At 39.8% G+C, this 22,087-nt stretch overlaps 1 protein-coding gene across 1 annotated transcript in view; it reads right to left on the minus strand.

Moving 5' to 3' along the window:
- LOC120538887 (prominin-2-like) overlaps positions 1 to 21,372 on the minus strand; it is a 125,698-nt gene extending 104,326 nt beyond the window's left edge. The window contains exons 1-2 of the mRNA XM_039768469.1: positions 20,868 to 21,372; positions 12,704 to 12,753 (exon numbers count right to left, since the gene is read on the minus strand). Of these exons, the coding sequence (XP_039624403.1) occupies positions 12,704 to 12,753; positions 20,868 to 21,024 (207 nt within the window). The 5' untranslated portion in view covers positions 21,025 to 21,372. The remainder of the gene's footprint in view (positions 1 to 12,703; positions 12,754 to 20,867) is intronic.
- Positions 21,373 to 22,087: the final 715 nt, after the last annotated feature.

Raw genomic sequence — 22,087 nt, forward strand, 5'->3', positions numbered from 1 at the left:
ACATTATTGAAGATTTCATTACATTCCAAAACAACTAAGGCAATTCAATGTTTAACCCCAGGAAAAAAATCAAGTACTTATTTCAAAGAGCTCATCTGGTGAAAGAAAGAGAAATGCACATCAGCAAACAGAGTGCATGGGGTGGGGAGGGATGTTCTCTTAATATGAGTAATGATGTGGCTGAGGGTACCACAGAGCGTGTGGAGTTTGGAAATAATGCAAACCTGCTGCCCAACACAGAGAGGCAAAGCGACAGAGAGAGTAGACAGCTCTTTTCTCAAGAGACTGTGTTCCTTTAATGTGGGTAGTGACATCCTTTACATCTTTTATAACTCTGTGATGGTCACTGCAATTTTCTACACTGTGGTATGCTGGGCTGGTAACATCCTTCAAGACAAGCTAATTAGAAGGGCAGGTTCAGTTATTGGACACACACTGGACTCACTGGAGGTCATAGCAAAAGAGAGTTAAAATAAAACTGAGTTGCGTTATGAATAATGCTTCACATCCTCTTTTAGACACACTAACACGGAGGACCTTCACCCAATGAATCATTCACCAGAAGTGTGTCAAGAAACACTACTAGGGCTCTTTTATACAAACAGCAATATGTCGGCACAATGCCCCCACTTGGTCTGGACTTCTTTTTTTACCTTTAGGCAAGTCACAAATTATTTCTTTCTTTTAAGTAATTCTGGTGTGCATTTGACAGGGGTTGATGTTTGTAATAGTTATAATGATGGCTAATTAAATGAATAACTCTCTGTATATAAATAGCTCAAAAAAGTAAGGAAACACTTACATGAATGAAATATTCAAGCAGAAAATATTTACAGAATAGTACTATGTAATTCGTCAAGAACAAAGTAATGTTACAACGGTCAATGGAAACCAAAATCATCACTCCATTGAGGACTAGATTCAACATCACACCGAAAAGTCAAAAATTGAATTTCAAACTCATAATGTGACTCAGTAGTGTGTATGGTCCCTGATCCTGATGAGACGATGGATGGTGTCCTGGGGGATCTCCTTCCAGACCTGGGTCAGGGCATAAGTGAGCTCCTGGACAGTCTGTGGCACTACTTGGTGGCATTGGATGAACCAATACATAACATCCCAGAGGTTCTCAATTGGATTCAGATCTGGGGAACGTGCAGGCCAGTCAATGGCATCAATGCCTTTGTCATCTAGGAACTGCCTGCACACTCTGGCCACTTGAGGCCAGGCATTGTTCTGCACCAGGAGGAACCCAGGGCCCACTGTACCAGTGTAAGGTCTGACAGGGGTTCTGAGGATTTCATCCCGATACCTAACAACAGTCAGGGTACCGCTGCCTAGCACATGGAGGGGACTGGGCGGTATCATGGTCTGGAATCCCTACAGATTTTATTTTTTCTCCAGCCGTCTGGAGTTTTTTTGTTTTTCTGTCCCCCCTGGCCATTGAACCTTACTCTTATTTGATGTTAATGTTGATTTATTTTTTATAATTATGTCTTTCATTTTTCTATTCTTTAATATGTAAAGCACTTTGAGCTACTGTTTGTATGAAAATGTGCTATATAAATAAATGTTGTTGTTGTTGTTGTATGACCCTCCAAGGTATGCCTCCCAAGACCATCGTTGACCCACCACCAAACCTGTCATGCTTGATAATGTTACAGGCTGCTTAATGCTCACCACAGCATCTCCAGACTCTTTCATGTCTGTCACATGTGCTCATGATGAAACTGCTCTCATCTGTGAAGAGAATGGGCACCAATGACAGAGCTGCCAATTGTGTATTCTTTGATGAATGCCAATCGAGTTGTGCAGTGATGAACTGTGAGCACGGTCCCACTAGAGGACGCTGGGCCCTCATGCCACCCTCACAGAGTCTGTTTCTGAAACTTTCGTCAGAAACATACACACAAGTAGCCAGCTAGAGGTCATTTTTTAGGGCACACAACTTACACACATACACAAATGCCAGGATTTATAAAAAAAAAATTTATGCGAAAGCTTGTGTTTATTTGCTGCAACTCTGACCCATGCATATGGAACATTTTGGAAAAACTAAGAAACACGACGCAGCCAAACCAGCTCACACTATAATAATTCATATCATCAAGTTGTTATTATAATGTGTGTTGAAGTAGCAAACATATTAAACCTCAAAAAGTGTTAAATATGATGTATTTCAGTTCCCTTTCAGGAAGACCAATTGCACTGAAGAACAAGCTTCATTCACTCCTTCATACCCACCGTGCTAGAAGCCATTAACTAACTGAGGAGGCTCGACACTCAGTTTTCAAATTGTGTGGGTCTACATACATAAATTATAACATGTTTTTGTCAACATAAAAAGACAATTTGCAGCAGTGTTTGGTTCTCCTAACATAATAAGAGCATTATACTGCACTCATACTGCAATCAGGGCACCTAGCAGGAATGAAGCTGCTTTTGTTATCTGCAAGCTGTTACATTCCATTAACACGCACATCATATGTGATACCAAGGTGAGGCTGACAAACATCACGACTCTGTAGCCAGTGTCAGACCATGATTCATTTATTTTTAGACAAACTATCTTTGGCAGACGTGAAGGTACTGTACGTGGTGGCTGGCTTGTTGGGAAGGTAACTGGTGACCCTTCAGTTTTTCATATGTTCTATATCGTTCACTGTATTAGTTATTATGTCATTACTTGTGCCATGTGATAGTGGCTGCCCGCACAGACGCTGGCACCTTACGCCTTTCCCATTCATCGAATTGCAGAGGATAGGTGCTATGTGCATGATCGTCTGTGCTCAGTTGCAGACTACAGCCAGATGCTCTTAAATGCAGGTGGTGGGGTCTCATTACATCAAGATAGAGGTTGCTTTACCAGCCAGTGAGCGTTTGCAGCATTGTGATTGCATATGTAAGAATTTGATTAACACTGAGGCACATTCACGAACGCACATTAACAAGATGATTGAGATTTATTAAAGTAAATTGCATAGAAATGTGCAAATGCCAAGCTTTATATATCTGATTGTTTTCAGCATATACAGTTCCCTATTTTTTGGCATGCACATATTTTCAGAATCATATCCACGCAAAAAGTTTTATAAACAAGGCCCCTGATCTTAGACACAGAGAGAGAGAAACCCAGAAAGTCAAAAGGAAATGTATATGTAGGAGGAAAGGTGAGTTTGCTATGCTCTGAAAGAGTTAGGGAAATAAGATGATGTTAAGTTAGGCTGACCTAATTATTTCAGAGTGAAATTTGTTTACAGCGGAAAAGTACAAAAAAACTTAGGGCACGGTTACAGATACAAGAAAAAACAGTTAAGAGACAACATCTGGCAATCATTATTATAATAAGTTCACCAGCCTGTATGATTTCTACAAGTACGAATAATTGCCTATAACAGTACACAATAATAATTTAGAATTCACCAATATCTCTGCAACTATTAAAATTCAAAATGTGTGTAACTCAGGGAATAAAAGAGCTCTTAAATCTGCTTCTCTTTACTCTTTGGAATCTAAATATGCAACCTGATGGCAACAAATGAAACTTCCGGAAAAGAGGATGGCCACTGACAAATCTGAGTAGGCCTTCTTTCTTGTTTCTTATGAATAGCGCATTGAGAGAGGGCTGCTGCAAATCAATTATTTTACTGCTAATTTTGACAATGTAGTGTAGAAAGTTTATGTTCTTAAAGCTATTGTTGCCAAATCAGATATAAAATAAATTAGGCAACAGTTTCAATGAAAGGCTTGTTAAAAAGTGCCATCATGGTAGCTATTAGGCATAATTAACCATTCTTATTTAGCCAAAAGAATCAGCTTCATACTAATAACTTTAAAGGGTAATACTTGAACAGAGTCCTAACCCCAGTTCTCAAAATTAAGTGTCCTGAGTGGTCTCTTAGATAGCATTCCCTTTCAAAATGGGTCAAAAACCAAATTCTGCTCAAGAGGCAGCTTCTATCACAGTACATACATTGTCACACACATGAGAATAGGAGGATGCTGAGTGGACAGAAAGAAGGTAATCCCACGCCAGGCCAGGGGGTGGCGGAGTGCACTAAACTTTCCTCTGTTTCCCCTGCAAGCCAGATACGGGAAAACCTGCCTGATTTCTCTGCAAAGACGTCACTTCTGGCTCTGGTGACCCCGAAAGATGTAACTTCCGGTCCCAGTGCTAGCACTCCTGAAAGATGTCACTTCCAGATCCAGTGCCCGAAAGACATCACTTCCAGTTCTGGCGCCATCATGCAAACTTCACTTCCGGCCCCGGCATCCAGGATGACATCATTTCCGGGGACCTGTTCTATGAAGACGCCATTTTAACTCAAGGAATCAGTTCAACTTGAGAACTCAACCTGTGCACTTCAGTGCTTATTTAAAACCATTGCAGCCAGGTATAATATATGGGTGGCTGCCCCAAACCTTTCTGTGTGTCCGAGGCTGTTTTATTTCACAACATTATTCTTTTCCACAAACCTAGAGGACGAGTCTATAAAGATGATATAATTTTGTATATTAAATTTGAATTAAATGAATGCAATATTTTGATATGTGTCATGCCATGTATCTTCCCCTTGCAAACAACCATGGGTTGCTTTATGAGTCATTAAGCCCTGTCTTTTACTTCATGGTCCCCTTAAGAGTTGATGCTTTTAAAATCATAAGGTCTCAAATTCAGTATCTGACTCTTATTATGACTCTAGATTATGTCACTTGCCTTTGTTAAATTTAGCAGAGAAATTCAGTGGGTATAAAAGACTTTAGTATGGATGTGTGTGGGTATGTATTTCTTGTGAATACTGTCCTGTTTAGGGATGCTTCTTGCTTTCCATCTAAACTGGTGAGATGAAGTCTAGTTTTTCAGCTATCATACGATAGATTGAGGAATGGATTAAAGGAAGTTATCTGATATTCATCAGGATTTCAGAAAACAACTGGGTCAGTAATTCAAGCATCAGGATGAGCAGGGAAGGATTTTTTCCAATCTGTATTAGACTTTATCCATGTAAACTTTGCACACCTTTTTGGACACCATATATTATCAAAAATCATCTTTACAATAATAATAATAATAATAATAATAATAATAAAGCAAAAGCATGTCAGAGTGAGTGTGAAAGGGGTAAACACACATTTAAGTATAAAATATATTTTTATTTAAAATAGTGAATAATTTAGGGTAACACATTAGAGAATCTAATTGTTTCGCTCCAGCTAGTGGTCCTCTACTCCCTTATGTTTAAATTCCTTTTTTCATTTATTTTGGTCATGTTTTACACACTCTGGTGGGTTGGCACCCTGCCCGGGATTGGTTCCTGCCTTGTGTCCTGTGTTGGCTGGGATTGGCTCCAGCAGACCCTGTGACCCTGTGTTCGGATTCAGCGGGTTGGGAAATGGATGGATGGATGTTTTACACATTTAACATTATTGTTTATGTTTATATTGTTTTTTATATTTATTATTTATGTAATTCTGTATTTTCTGATGTTTGACAGTATGTTCTGCCAGTTCCATTTGTTTCATGGGTGGTTCCTCAAGAGGCGGGGCCACCTGTCTATCACAGCTGAGGCACTCCCCCCTGTCCTATAAAGGCTGATGGGAAATGCCATCCCTCGCAGTACATCATGTGTGCTTTGTGCTGGTCAGTTCTTCTCTTTATGTTTATTGTTACTCTTTGGAATTCCTGACTTTTGGACATCTTTTGTCTCTCTTTAAGGATTTTGACTTCTTTCTAACATTTTGGGACTAATTACTGTAGATTGCTTTTCAAAGAAATTCCTTTTTGCCTTGTTTAGCTCTTTTGAACTTTTGTTCTTTACCCTTTTTTATAATAAATCTTTCATTTAAAAAGATTCTTTGTTAGCCTTTTGTGATCAAGACAATGGTTTATGATGACCCCTCCTTGTTGTGGGCTTTTCCTTTCTTTTTCTGATATTTATGGCTGCTTTGTCAGCTCTCCCATTGTTGGCCCACTCTTGCTGAAGCCAGTTGATAGTATTTGGGGCCTGTCTAGACTAAGAGAACTTCTACTAGGCAGCCCAGTGAAGATCTTGGCCAGCTTCTTGGCTGAACTTTGGAGGCCTCGCTAATTCCAATTACAACACTAGTATGTGTTAGATATTACATGAAACAAGTAACAAGCAGAGATTTACTGAAATTCAGAGATGTGTACCTAGGTGTCATTGGGAGTGATGCACTCAACGAGGTAACTAGACCAGGTGCAACATAACATCACAGAATATGCTCAAATGTTATTCCAATTTCACATAACAAAGAGCTAGTCTTTGTTGGTAGAAAGTGGTAGAAATGTAGGGGACTACACTGGATTAGGAACCAGTCCATCAGGGGGCCCAATCTCAGACACGCTTGCACATACACATGCATAACACACTCACACACAAACTTACTCATACAGGGACAATTTACAGATACCAATTAATATAACCTGCAAACTTTGGGACCAAAAACCACCTAGATTGCTAACTAATATACTGTATCACTGTGCGGCACACCCAAAAATCCCAATTCAGAACATATAAAAGTCTCAAGAGATATAAAGTCCAACAATATCAATAAAGAAGTTAAAAAAGCACAGGAAGGTCTGACACACCCAACCCAACAAAATGTAACTGTCAAAGAGAGACAACTTTGCATCTTGTAACAAAAGAATTTTGTACAATAGGTACAGTGAGGAACCAACCAGTGCTTTCTATTTTGGAAAAACAAGCTAGAACTTGTCAAAGTACCTCATAAAGGGATTTTACTTCATGAAATGACAAGATTAGTTTTGTAAAAACTTTAACATTCAAGCACTAGCTTCACCTTTAGGAGAACATTTAACCAGAAGTTCAGGTAATGAAAATGTTACACCTACTCTTCTCCCTTTGAAAACAGTATCATGAATTTGAATTACCAGTAATTTGCTCTCAGTTTCTGTCAAATTCAACATATTTGGTGGCACTTTGAAGAAAGAAATAGCCATGTGGAGTAAAGCCAAATTGTCAACTACAGGGATCAAGGAAACACATATCAGGAGAACATAAAGTAGCAAAAGAAACCAAACGCAAAGCATATCTTGTTTCCACCCAGCTCTTCATTTACATGTGAACTTCTGTCCATTAGGTGCATTGGCTTATTCATTCGTGCACCTCCAAAAATTTCAAAAAGCACTATACTTCATTCCTACTGTCAATTGTTCTTTCTTTAACTCTTCCTCCTACAACCTTACCTTTGTTCTTTCCTTCTTTCCTTCCCCCATTGTGTCTTTGAACAACTTCACTTCACACCTCTGGTCTTAATAATTCCTGGTAAAGGTGCACCTTTTAAAACTTGCCATTATATTCAGGGCCAGGGCTGCTAAGCTAGAAGGTCTTCTAGCAGCCCAAAGTGTCTCTTACTGTCCTGTGCCCTGTGTAGGAGAACTTCCTGGCATTCTTTAAATTTTCTACTTTTCTTGGGCAACACATTTCCTTGTGTTCCAGTCAAAGACTTTATATTGCCTGCTATGGGCAACTGATAGTCCTCCCTTGCTTCACTCATACTGCTAGCCCTGGCCAGGCCTCTTGCTATCTCTCTAGAAAGAAGAAGAAGAAGAAGAAGAAGATGACATTTATTACTTACTTTTCAAGACACTCAAAGCTGTTTACGTGTGGGGGGGGGACTTCAACCAATACCAATGTGCAGCATCCATCTGGAGGATGCCAGTATGCTCACCACACATTAGCTATCAGGTGGTGAACTGTTGAGAGAGATAGATAGCCAATAAAGGACAGCGGATGATTAGGGGGCCAGATGACATGATGGTCATGCAGTCACTATGCTGCCTTAACTCCATTAAAATAAAATTTTCGGATACCACCTTTATGCACATGGTTTTCTGGTGGACACCATCCTTTGAAGATAATGTTTGTAAATCCATTCTCACATGTCCTTTGTGGATCTCTCTCTGCTTAGACAGCCCCATCTCACAGAGCAGACAAGAAAATAAAAATCATTAGGATTTCAGCTTAAATGAATGGTACGAAGAAACGCTGGTGTCTAATAACATTAGATTTCTACTTCACTAGAGATGTAATTTGGTTATGAAATGAGCCATCAGTGGAGCCACACTACTAAACACCTAAAGATACCCACACTAGAATTGTAGTTGTAGTCTGAAACCCATTGTATTTGAGAAGTGAGTATTGTTATAAAATGTTGTCAAAGTTACCTCTACTTCTCTCTCTGATTTAACCCATCAACACATTTTTCATATGCCATGTGTTATAATCATTTGAGTCAGGAAATATGAAAATCGATGGTTAATTAATGTAAATAAATGGCATACATTTAATGGAGTTGTGTACCAGTGAATTACTTAGACTTAGATCCTAGTCTGCTAAAAGTAAAAATTATTTTCCAATGAACATTATGTTCCAGCTTTTACTGTTCTATTCCATATGCTATGTTTTTCCTAGCTTTGAGTGGGTGCCAAAAAAGATGCTGTGATTTAGAGGCTGTGGCAGCAGATTTGTGCTTTTTTTTAGAACATTGGGTGTCTGCATTTCCCTGTTCTAATTATGTAGAACTTTTGAAAAGTAGAGTTTTCCCATTTAAGCAGTAACAAACTGTTCACGCAGAGTGTATTTCAAAGAAATCTGTGAGGTCTTGTGTGGCCCAGTGAGTAGCGTGATTAAAACAGAAGGCTCCCAGTTCTGCCACTCATTCCCTGAGAGTCTTAGAGCCAGGGGGCCTCTAACTCCACTCCGTGATGGCCATAGTGACTTGTAACTTTTGTTCCAGCTGAGTTTCTAATTAGAGGCTAGTGTTGTCTCTTTCTTAATTAGGTTTTGTGCGTCTCCAAAGGTGGGTTTAAAAATAGTCTTCTGTGTTTTGCTACACAAATATGACTTTATAAATAATTTCATTTTAGCACGTAGATGTTTATTCTCTGCTTCTGTTCATTGTATACTTTCATTCATTATACAGTCATATTCCAATAATTAGACACCAGAGCGTGTGACATGTATTTTTAGAACAGCAGAACATTAAAATAATCTAGACGAGAATAGGCCCTTCAGACCAACTAAGCTTGCCAGTCCTATCCACTTATTCCTTAGTCCCCAACATCCTACTGTGTGCCACATGAGGTGGTAATTTATCTGACGACAGTATCCATGCCATGAAAGAGTCAGTCAGTCAGTCATTTTCCAACCCACTATATCCTAACACAGGGTCACAGCACAGGGCGCAAGGCACGAATAAATCCCGGGCAGGGTGCCAGCCCACCGCAGGGCAAACACACACACACATACCAAGCACACACTAGGGACAATTTAGGATCGCCAATGCACCTAACCTGCATGTCTTTGGACTGTGGGAGGAAACCCACGCAGACACGGGGAGAACATGCAAACCCCACACAGGGAGGACCCAAGAAGCAAACCCAGGCCCCTTACAGCGCTACCACTGCGCCACCGTGCCGCCCCCATGAAAGAGTGCTTTTCATTATTAGAAGGCAGAACACAGCCCCTTTATGAATTTCATGTACATGGAATTGTTTTACAAATTATTTTCTCAGACATTCAAATTTTAAGACACTAATTATTTTTAATGGAATGCAAAACAATAATAAGAAATGTCAAAGTTTGATAGTAATGTGTAAGCACCCCATATAACCTTGGATTTCCAACATACCAGGAAATACTTGCTCTTAGAGCGCTAATAATTTGTTTTGAAAATTAGTCAGCAAAACTAGAGGAGAATTTCTACTTGTTTCTGAAATGAATTGGGTTACTGCTTTCAATTTTTCTGGTGGTGACCTTTCACATTATGTTCAGTGTGGCTTATACATTTTATGAAAATTTACATTTCAATAAATTAACTAAAGTAATTGCTTTTTACAGTGTACAAGTTCCACTATATCATTCAAAACAAAAATATGTATTATTCCAGATGTTTGTTTTTATCTGTTGTTACATATGCATGCTGAGGGATTGTGCTGGGGGCTCAGCACAAGACAATGTAAGAAGGATGGTTTGTGTGAAAGTGCATGTACTAAGTGCAATTCCTCTTCCAGCTTGAGAGTGGAGTAGGAGTCTTAAGAAGAATGGTGATGTCACCTCAGGAGGCCTCCAACAGCCCCACCCCTTCCAGCACTAGACTTATATAAACACTACAGCGGGCAGAAGTTGGTGTTCATTTTTGGACCCTCAGAAGTTCTTGGTACTTTACTAGAACACATTCAATGTTTTGATTTATCCTTTTTTGGTTCTTGCCTTTTTTCATTTCCTTTTGTTATTAACCTTGCCACTACAACAATGAGGACTTCAGAGAGACCCCAACACTTCACAAGGTTTTGTCCCATTTGTCCTATACTGTGCGTTTTTCAGCTTTGTATATACTGGAAAATCTATGGAGATAAAATAAAAGTTTAATTTCCACAAACTGTTACTGCCAATTCTCAAACTAAAGTGTACTCTACAAACTGAGATACTGAACAGCACTGCTTTTTATGACTACAAATATGGAAAATAGAAAGGGATGGTAGCATAAAAATGCACTTGAAACTGTCCTCCTGTTTAACTACAACATCCTGACATTTACGCCAGTATATTTACATTAGAAAATGAGATCACTTATAACATTTAACTTTATATTTTTTTCTCTCTGATGATAGTTTGAAAAATAAGAAGAAATTTCTTTTACTATGACTCTTAATGATTAACTCTTTTAGGGCCTTTCATTATACTTAATACAGATTTGTGTTTCAGAACTTGTACCATTTATTTATATGCTGATTGGTGTGTTTGAAATGCTTTGTATCATTATATGTAAATGAACCTAGTTGATTAAAAGAAGCTTTCTGCAAGATTTCTTCAGTCTGCCATGTTGCATTAAACAAAGCATGTGACGGCTCCACCAGCTAGTATATATAAAGGATGATCATATTTCAAGTTAATTCATAACAATGACTCAAGACTCTTCTTTATTTTCTGCAACAAAGTTTAGTCATATTGTACAATTATGTTGTAACTGATGATTTCTGTGGAAAGTAGTCAAGTAGGGCATTAAAATAATCAGAGCTGGTCAATCAATTAGGCGATACCGGCTGCCGACTATGATGCCATCACCTGAGAGATGCTGAAGGAGTGCTATGGACACAGAAAGGTGCTGTTTATGTAACTCAAGTGGCGCAGGCGCTCCAGAGCTTTTCAGCAAAATCATTCTATAGACACTGAGGGGTGCAGTTTTGATAACTCAAGGGGCAAGCGCTCTGGACAGATAGGGGGGACCCTAACTCCTACCTACCACAACCGCCTAAGGCTTCTTATGGGCTTTGACTAACTGTGTATATAATACGCAAAGAACACAGAAAAAAATGTAATGGGATTTTTCTTCACTGAAGTCCTTCTCCTTCCAGGTGCTTAGATACTCCTTAGGTGGAATGTTTTCTAATAATTTGGCATCAAGCTTCAGAATGGCCCAAGCAGGTCAAGCAGAGGGACAGACTACAAACGTTTAATACACAATTCTCCTATCAGTATGGTGTCCTGAGAATGAAAATAAATATGTGCTGATGTTAAATGTGAGTGAAAACAAATGAACTTGTGGAAAAGCTGGTAGAGACATAAAACGTTAGTGGAATTGAAGCCGAATCCTTCTAGCTTGTATCCCAATATGTTATGGAAGAACTCATCAGAAGTGTGGTTGGATGCACAATATTTTAAATTAAAAGTTTATTATCTCACAATGAGAAATTAACTTCTTCATGTGTTATAAATAAATGACAACAATATCATGCATACATTCTTAAGCCTAATTAATTCAATAAAGGGCTTACTGGGACAGAGCCTAGCCTAACCCAACCCCATTAGGCACAAGGCAGGAATCAGCGCTTGATTTACTGTAGGATAATCTAGAGTGGCCAAATAATATAATATGAATGTTTTTGGAGATGCAACAAGAAACAGTGAATGTGTAAACTCCACACAGAAAATGACAGGATTCAATTTCAAGATACTGGATCCATAATGCAGCAGTGCTATCTATTGTGTCAGTTATGTGGCCATAGCAATACAAGATAATCCGAAAGAGGAAAAACAGACGCAGTAAACCACAGGAGAACATCTCATATATATCTATAAATATATGAATAGAAATGAATTTGTTCATTTTAATGTAGTTTATCCTTTACAGGTCTTATCTGAGGTACTCTTTATCATTAAACGTGAAAGTAAGAGGCTTGATCCTTTAATAAGTATCAGGCTGTTTCCTGCTTCCCTGGAACTGTGCCAAGAAAGAAAGAAAGGACCCCACCTTTCACCCAAACCCATACAAAAGAGATCAAAAGTAAGGTCTGTTCTCTTTATAATCTACCTATTTTGTTCATTCTTTTTGTGACATTTTGGATGTCAAATTCTCTGGTAAACAGTCTACTAGTCTACCACCCACTATCCAGTCTGCACAATTCAGGGTTCAACCTGCCAGATGAATAAAGAGTCAGAAGAATCTGGAACAAACCACCAAGTGATGTAGTTACCTTCAGCTGTGACAACTTTCAAAAAGTGTCTCGATAAGATATTGGGAACCTTAGCTATTAATTAACCAGATTAACTGGATGTTCTCTTGTCATTTGTCTTAAGTTTTTATATTCTAGCAAAACCTAGAGAATTTTACTTTCCATATTTTCAAATATAGAGCAATGAAACATGTGCCATCTTACCTGCTGAACATTAAGGTTTGTTGGATTGTTTATTGCTGTTCTAAGTAGATCTAAAAAAATGAGAAAAAAGTACTGCGGTTAGGACAAAGTGTTTTCTCAGGGTTTAATGCTGCTGTTTATCCACTAATAAAACATTTTATTTTTTTATATTAACAGATTTTAATTTCTCAATTACAATACTCATTACAATTCAATAAGACCACTTAATTTGAGCTTATATTCTCAAAATGATTGAAGCCATAGGATGTCAACTCCATTGTCTGATTCAAGGTTGTCACAAAGCACTGAGGTTTTAATTTATTTCTCAGTAACACATAACAAGACTTTTTAGATTAATTTTATTTCATTCCAGTACTCCCTGAACCATCTGAAGACTTGCACAAGAAAGGGTGTGTATATTATTACTTTATAATGTTATATCAAGCCAACTGTACTGTCATCTAGAGACATTACTGGCAAACTCTGGAAGCTGAATGGGACTCCTCACTCATCACCAGTCCTCCAAAAACAATCCAGAGGTCCATATGGGCCTACATGAGAACTTTTCATGCATGAAGTAAGTATGTAAGTATGTCATTTCACTTTATTTAACAGTATACTATCACATTTCTACAATGTCCTTCCTGCTGGCTTCCATTTCTGGTAAGCTGCTAATTACAGTACATTGTGTTGTTTTAATCTTTGTTATTTGCCTTTTTAAAACTCTTTTGAACAATGCTTGCTATAAAAGATACAATATAAAATAAAGGTTTATATAGTTGATCACATCTTTTGTCTTCAATAATAAATGTAGGAACATGTGAATTTCATGGTTCAATCCACCTTAATAAAAGAATAAGTGTCTTTGTGTCTTTCTGTGTGTCTGTCTGGTTGCTATGTTTCTGTAATTCTAACAGATGGTGCATCACAAACATTAACACTGCATTTACCAGAGACACATGCATTGTATGGTGCCTTGCAAACCTTAGCACTGACATCTACATTGATTACTTGGACAGGCAGCACAGCTAGTAATGATATAAACGTATAATTATGACATGTCAATTTTCATAAATTAATGTAAAATCATTTTTGAACTCTAGCTCAGTAGAGAATGTAACATTGCTTTTAGTATTTCCTAATAGTAGGCAAAGAGCCTGAATGCGTGACAGTTAACGATGCCAGTCATACCAGTTATAATTATTTAGACCTCTCAATTTGAGAATTCTGTGTAGTGTTTGATGCCCCAGGGAAAACGTCTCTTTCAACCAGTAGACTACTGATTCTGAAGCATGGCTCTAAATCTAAAGGGAAATGCATTGTACTACATTTTAAAGTTTGAGGTAGAATGACACTGCTGTAACCTTTGCTTTTAGTAATGGTCTGTCTGAGCATGGTGACATGGCAAACCATGATATTGGTAACAATAATGAAGAGGTTGCTAGTCTGGCCCTTAAGTTAGATTCCTACGGTATATAGTGGAGATGAGAAGGGAAAAAAAGCAGTTAAGCAGATTTAACAAACAATATTAGCTAAGCCCAAAGCTCTGCATGGAGGTAGGTTAATCTGTAATACGTTTAAAGGAGTGTAGGAGAAGAATCAATGAGATTCAATGTTTTTGTTTTGAAGACTCAAGCAACTTAGTAAATCGATACACAACATTTAAGGGAAAGCAAATTCACCCAATGCTGTGGTCCTTAGAGTGAACTTTAGTGCTCAACCTCATATCTCTGATTGTCTCTTTAGCCTTTTTGATAAAATATTGCACATGCAGACACTAGCATCTTCTGTGACAGCAGAGAACGTCATCAGCTACTTATTAGTTGAACAACTGTAATTACCAAATTTAACATCAATGTTTGGTTCTTTGATTCCAGTTTTAACTTAAGGTTATTTCTAGCTCTACTGCTAGTCCGACAACTACCTGCTTAATGACTTAGATATTGCCTTCTTCGATTTGCTTCTGTTCATCTCCTAATCAATTTCCTCTAATCAATTTGCTTCTGCAGGATTGTATACTTGGCATGCATCAGTATGTGTAAATAATAAAGTTCAGTACGTAGCTAGAGAGCTGCAGCTGACACTATTTCTCTCCAGGTGTCCATGATATTGCCTCACTTAAGAAAACACAGATTACTTGTGAAAATAAAAATATGCAAATTCTGTGCAAACAACTGTGCCTTTCTGGGTTTACCAGATCTCTCAAGAATCTGACCCACTTAAAAACTGCCAAGTGGGTGAATGTACATCAGCTAGGTGGGAAATGGTTTTCAGCAGCTTCAATTTTGTAATCTCATATAGACCCTTATATAAGAACACTATACAATATCTCACCAAGCAGGCAACATGAAGACTGAGATTGAGCCTCAGATATGTTTATTGTAGTAACAGATGTTAAAGACCCATTTGATATCATGGAGGTGGTGACCAAGACCGTAATCCCACTCTGTCAGACGAAGTTCTAGAAGGTATCTGACTCTGTCCTCTAGGTTGGGAGCACACACTGATAAAGCACGTTGTAGCACAAACGACATGACAAACCACCTCAGGATCCCAATTAGGACCCAAGTGCAGCCGTGCAGCAGGTGACACCTCGGCACCATACTAGTTCAGATGGAGTGGTACAGTGTGAGTTATTTTTACAGTGGCTGGAGTGCCAATCCATCCACCAACCCCTACGTTTTCCCTGTAAGTTGGAGGACCTGCTTGCAGGGCTGGATGCAGGTTAACATTAACCCTGAATTAAGCAATTGCAGGTTAAGGGCCTTGCTTAAAGGTCCAGCAGAGTAGAATTACTTTTGGCATTTACGAGATTCAAACTGGCAACCTTCCAATTGCCGGAGTAGATCCCTAGCCTCAAAGCCACCGCTCGACCTCTTGGATGTGTTGAAATAGGGACACGACTCTCCAGTATCAGATCATTCAGTAATTTCTAGAAACAAATTTAATTCATAACTATTTCTGGAGATTAGCTAGCAGAATAGATATTGAAAAGTAGAAGTCAGATTTAGAATTGGTACAATACAGAGGTTCAACAAACCTCTGATGAAGAATAAAAACCTTGGATGACGTTTTCCCTTGCCCGGACGCGGGTCACCGGGGCCCCCCTCTGGAGCCAGGCCTGGAGGTGGGGCTCGATGGCGAGCGCCTGGTGGCCGGGCCTGCACCCATGGGGCTCGGCCGGGCACAGCCCAAAGAGGTAATGTGGGTCCTCCTCCCCATGGGCTCACCACCTATGGGAGGGGCCAAGGAGGTTGGGTGCAGTGTGAGTTGGGTGGTGGCCGAAGGCGGGGACCTTGGCGGTCTGATCCTCGGCTACAGAAACTGGCTCTTGGGACGTGGAATGTCACCTCTCTGAAGGGGAAGGAGCCTGAGCTAGTGCGCGAGGTTGAGAGGTTCCGGCTAGATATAGTCGGACTCACCTCGACGCACAGCTTGGACTCTGGAACCAATCTCCTTGAGAGGGGCTGGACTCTCTACCACTCTTGAGTTGCCCCCGGTGGAGGCGCCGAGCAGGTGTGGGCATACTTATTGCCCCACTGGAGCCTGTGCTTTGGGGTTTACCCCGGTGGACGAGAGGGTGGCCTCCCTCCGCCTTCGGGTGGGGGGAAGGGTCCTGACTGTTGTTTGTGCGTATGCACCGAACAGCAGTTTGGAGTATCCACCCTTTTTGGAGTCTCTGGAGGGGGTGCTAGAGGGCATACCTTCTAGGGATTCCCTCGTTTTGCTGGGAGACTTCAATGCTCACGTGGGCAATGACAGTGAGACCTGGAAGGGCATAATTGGGAGGAATGGCCCCCTGATCTGAACCCGAGCGGTGTTTTGTTATTGGACTTCTGTGCTCGTCATGGATTGTCCATAACGAACACCATGTTCAAGCATAAGGGTGTTCATATGTGCACTTGGCACCAGGACACCCTAGGCCTCAGGTCGATGATCGACTTTGTGGTCGTGGTCGCCGGACTTGCGCCATATGTCTTGGACACTTGGGTGAAGACAGGGGTGGAGCTGTCAACTGATCACCACCTGGTGGTGACTTGGCTTCGATGGTGGGGGAAGATGCCGGTCAGACCTGGTAGGCCCAAACGTGTTGTGAGGGTCTGCTGGGAATGGCTGGCAGAGTCCCTGTCAGAAGTAGCTTCAACTCCCACCTCCAGCAGAACTTCAACCACGTCCCGAGGGAGGTGGGGACATTGAGTCGAATGGGCCATGTTCCGTGCCTCTATTGTTGAGATGGCTGACCGAGCTGTGGCCGCAAGGTGGTCGGTGCCTGTCGTGGCGGCAATCCCCGAACCCGTTGGTGGACACCGGCGGTGAGGGATGCCGTCAAGCTGAAGAAGGAGTCCTATAGGACTTTTTTGTCCTGTGGGTCTCTGGAGGCAGCTGATAGGTACCGGCAGGCCAAGCGGAACGCGGCTTTGGTTGTTGCTGAGGCAAAACATGGGCGTGGGAGGAGTTTGGAGAGGCCATGGAGAACAACTTTCGGACGGCTTCGAGGAGATTCTGGTCCATCGTCTGGCGTCTCAGGAGGGGGAAGCAGTGCAGTGTCAACACCGTATATGGTGGGGATGGTGCGCTGCTGACCTCGACTCGGGCCATTGTGGGTCGGTGGGAGGAGTACTTCGAAGACCTCCTCAATCCCACTAACATGCCTTCCAATGAGGAAGCAGAGCCTGGGGACTCTGAGGTGGGCTCTCCCATCTCTGGGACTGAAGTCACCGAGGTGGTCAAAAAACTCCTTGGTGGCAGGGCCCCGGGGGTGGATGAGATACGCCCGGAGTTCCCTAAGGCTCTGGATGTTGTAGGACTGTCTTGGTTGACATGTCTCTGCAACATCGCATGGTCATCGGGAACAGTGCCTCTGGATTGGCAGACCGGGGTGGTGGTCCCCCTCTTTAAAAAGGGGTACCAGAGGGTGTGTTCCAACTATAGAGGGATCACACTCCTCAGCCTCCCTGGAAAAGTCTATTCGGGGGTTCTGGAAAGAAGGGTCCGTCGGATAGTCGCACCTCGGATTCAGGAGGAACAGTGTGGTTTTCGTCCAGTGAAACAGTGGACCAGCTCTTCACCGAAAGAACGAGATCGCGAATACAAGCGGCTGAAATGAGTTTCCTCCGCAGGGTGTCTGGGCTTTCCCTTAAAGATAGGGTGAGAAGCTCAGTCATCCGGGAGGGGCTCAGAGTAGAGCCGCTGCTCCTCCGCATCGAGAGGAGTCAAATGAGGTGGCTCGGGCATCTGATCAGGATGCCTCCTGGACACCTCCCTGGTGAGGTGTTCCGAGCACGTCCAACTGGGAGGAGGCCCCAGGGAAGACCCAGGACACGCTGGAGGGACTGTGTCTCCCAGCTGGCCTGGGAAGCATGGGATTCTCCGGAAGAGCTGGAAGAAGTGGCCGGGGAGAGGGAAGTCTGGGCCTCTCTGCTTAAGCTGTGACCCGACCTCGGATAAGCGGAAGAGGATGGATGGATGCAATACTCTACCAAACATCCCATCCAAAACATTTCCATTACCTTTATTACCAGTCCTCCACCATCTCCAAGATATACCACCATCTTACTAGCAGGGGACAGATTTTCAGAGGCTACTCTTTATATTCTGTTGAAGACCTGATGTTATGACTCTCTTATAGCCATTATATCTGAACAGGGTCCTTAGTTTGCAAGTAAATTTGAGTAAAATGTTTGTTTTGAAATTGGGGTGAATGTGGACTTCACCATTGGTTACCACCCAGATAATCAAAGACAAATCAAGATCTCTCAAATTATTGATGGTTCCATGTCTTCCAGTCAATTGCAGTGTGAATATTCTAGGATTGTTCACTAGGGGCATATCCCATTTTGAATATTATGGGCGTGTTTCATTATTGAGGGTGTTTTGTACATTTACTGTCTTTTTGGAAGCTTTAATATTTTATATACTCATTTTCGGGATATCACCATGTTAGTATTTTCTGCATTGTTTTGTTTCATGTGTGGTGTTAGTTTGAATATTTTCTTGATGTCCAGTTGCTGTTGCGTGACTGGTTATACACCCCCAATGCTATGCAGTCCCATCTGTTTCTTCAATGGTCCCTGGTCTTTCACAATTCATGAACAATGTCAACTTAGTTTAGACTGAGAAGGAGATGCAAAGTTCCATCTAATTATAAAAAAGAAACAGGGTGTTGCTTGCAATATATAAAATCCATTTGAGGGTTCCATGCCAAAAATCATCCTCGAGAAATACTGGCCCTTTAAAGATCATCAACAAAATATAAACTAGCTATAACTAAACACTTCAAAATCCATTTGTCTCTTCACATATCACACTTAAAGCCCATAAAGATTACACCATATTCTTCTTCCAGTCAGCATCCCATTTCCAACTATATTAGACCAAACAAACTCTTGGGCTCCTACCATTTCAATTCTGGTGTGCAATATTAAGTCCACTGGTGAGTGTGTGGTCATATTGAGACAACAGTAAAAAATATAGTGTTTAGGTAAAGAAAATCTGGTTTTGAATCATGTTTCATTTTGTGATTGTTTCTGTTCAGTTCTCACAACTTGAAGAAAGATACTGTATACAACAAATTCCACATATTAACTCTGACTAATGTCACCGACTTTTCTCCTGCCGATGACTTAATGAAAGAATTTTACAATCTTTTCAACTGCCCAAATATATTTGTTCCCTGGGACCTTTACACCATTCAACCAAATACGTTACTGTCTTCATCGGCCATATTTTAGGAAATATGAACAGGTAATGTAACTTTGCATAGTCAGGAACTTCTATGAAAATCCACATGCTTGTTCATTTTTTTCTACAACCTTTGCATATATATATATATATATATATATATATATATACTGTATATATATATGTGTGTGTGTGTGTGCAGTACAGTATATTAATGTGTGTGTGTGTGTGTATACAAATATGTAATAAAATGTATATGGTGTTCAATATTAATCAATGTTGTACCCATTTGTCATTCTTTTTATCCAGCCATCCATTTAAATGTATCATATTTTATTTTATGAATGTAATAAATGACTCAAAATTGAATTTCAGATATACATACTTGTGGAAAATAAACAATTTTAAAATTTAATAGTATATACAATACCATTTGATATACTGTATATGGGATCAGTGTCTGAATATATAAAGTAAAATTTTAAAAATATAAAAATTTAAATACTGTATAAAGTCAAACATAGTATTTATGGTGTCAATTCTAACACCATATAAAACTTAATACAGTGTTGAAATGCATATTTTCCACTTTGACTTAATATTTTCCTAATTAACCTCATATATAAAATTGTATCTTTCTGTATTCAGAACTCACTCCATACATTTTGGATTTGTCTTTATATATTCAAAATTCACTCCTTATCTTTAAAATTTGGCTTTTTAAAAATTTACTTCATAAATTCAGAATTATATGCAAATATCAAATTTAACTTTATATGCATTCTGAATTGACTCTATACATTAAAAAATCCTTTGTATATTGAACTTTACTTTATATATTTAAAATTGACACCAAGAATTACGTTTGATTTATATATTAAAAATTAACTTCACATATATCAAATTTAATATCTTCTATAACCAAATTAATCCTGTTTATATATTAAACTTTACTGTATGTATTCAAAATGTATGCTAAATTTTAAACTTGCATGACACACTGTCACATTCTCACATTTTTATATTAAAATTTGACTTAAATGTATATCACATTTGATATCATAGCAAAATTCAACGGTTTGGCTCTCTACATTAATGAAATATTTCAAAACGGACTCCGCATTACTCAGATCTGAATGTGTATCAAAATGTTATGCACTTGTAAGCAAACTGACTGCATATTTTACATATTAGGACTCGAAATCAGATTTATTCAGTTTGTCTGATGGGAACCAAATAACACATTAACACGCAAAATGTCATTTAAACATTTAAAATCTTAATGATAAATATATTCATTAATATTACTAATAAAAAATGACACAGTACCATATGTATTCTTTAAAAATGTGCAAATACTTTATGTGCATATGGCAAAAAAGAAGCCTGTAGATTCGCGTTATTGCTAAATATACAGAAACATCCCGTATATGGCCTCAAATGTATCATTTGATAGATATTCATAATAAAAGTAAATTAATAAACAGAGAGCTGTGAATATTACCTGATGGGAAGGGATTTGGTTGCACAGCATCCAGGTATAGGTTGACCCAGTCGTAGAGGACTCCCAGCGGCCCCACAGAACTGGGAATCTTGAAGGAGTTTGGCGGCGCGAGGTCCGTGAAATTGAGTTGGTCGGCAGACGGGCATTGCTGTGTCATCGCCAGTGCCTGACATACAGTTTCAAAGAAAACCAAGAGAGAAGACGTAAAGCGACGCCGGCACGGACTGTTTTAATGCTACAGACGATTAAAAACAAACAAACAAAAAAAAAGATTCCTTTGTGTGAAAATAAATCGCTGTTTTTCGATGAGTTAATCTACAAATTTCAATAACATGACAGAAAGATTACGTGTTTTGAGAAAAAGTGCCAAAACAAAAAATGCAAAACCGTTCTTAAAGTGCTATGAAAGATCGATGTGAGCCAGTAAGTGCAGTTGCCTCGCCAAGCCGGCACTCCTGTTTATGGTAAGGAACTTCAACAAATTAAAGGAAACATAAGCAAGAGAAAAAGGGAAACCTGTTTCACCGGCTTGTAAAACCTCAATTATAAATACAAATGGAGAATGCAAAGAGTGAAGGTGCACAATTCTACCTGCATACAACAGCTGCCAGAGGCAAAGAAACGGGCAGGTACTTCTTAGACGTCCACAGGAAGCCAGCCTTTAATAATCCTATGTACATCCCAGTGTCACTCCAGGAGTCCCCCACTATCTTCAGCCCCTAAAAGGTCCAATCCAGCTGCTAATGTCCTGGTGTCAGCAGACTTCAATCAAGGTGTAAAGTACAATAGTGGCTTAATAACAATGCGTCAGATTGAAGTGTAACACTATGAATGCTTAACCTTTCGTAGGTGATAATTTACCTCTGCAGATGCAAGATAGCACAGCTTATGTTCCCTGGTGGGCAAGATGGAAAAGGTCATGTGGGCTCCCTAGGATCAAAGGAGGCTTTAGAGCCTGCAGCTCTCTAGCTATGTACTGAAATTTATGATTTACACAAATCCTTCTCAGACTGACGCTACCAAGTATACCAAGTATAGTCCGGATTTAGTGATTGAGAGAATCTGCAGCTAATTTTTAAATGGGCAGTAACATACTGTATTTTACTAATGCTATATGTTTATTCTCCAGGTATTATAATACACAGTAGTCTGCTGTTGCCTGGATAAAAGAGTTGAAGAGTTAAAACACCACATCCATCCATCTTCCAACCCATTGAATC

The sequence above is a fragment of the Polypterus senegalus genome, chromosome 11, assembly GCF_016835505.1.
Source record: "Polypterus senegalus isolate Bchr_013 chromosome 11, ASM1683550v1, whole genome shotgun sequence".
NCBI lineage: Eukaryota > Metazoa > Chordata > Cladistia > Polypteriformes > Polypteridae > Polypterus > Polypterus senegalus.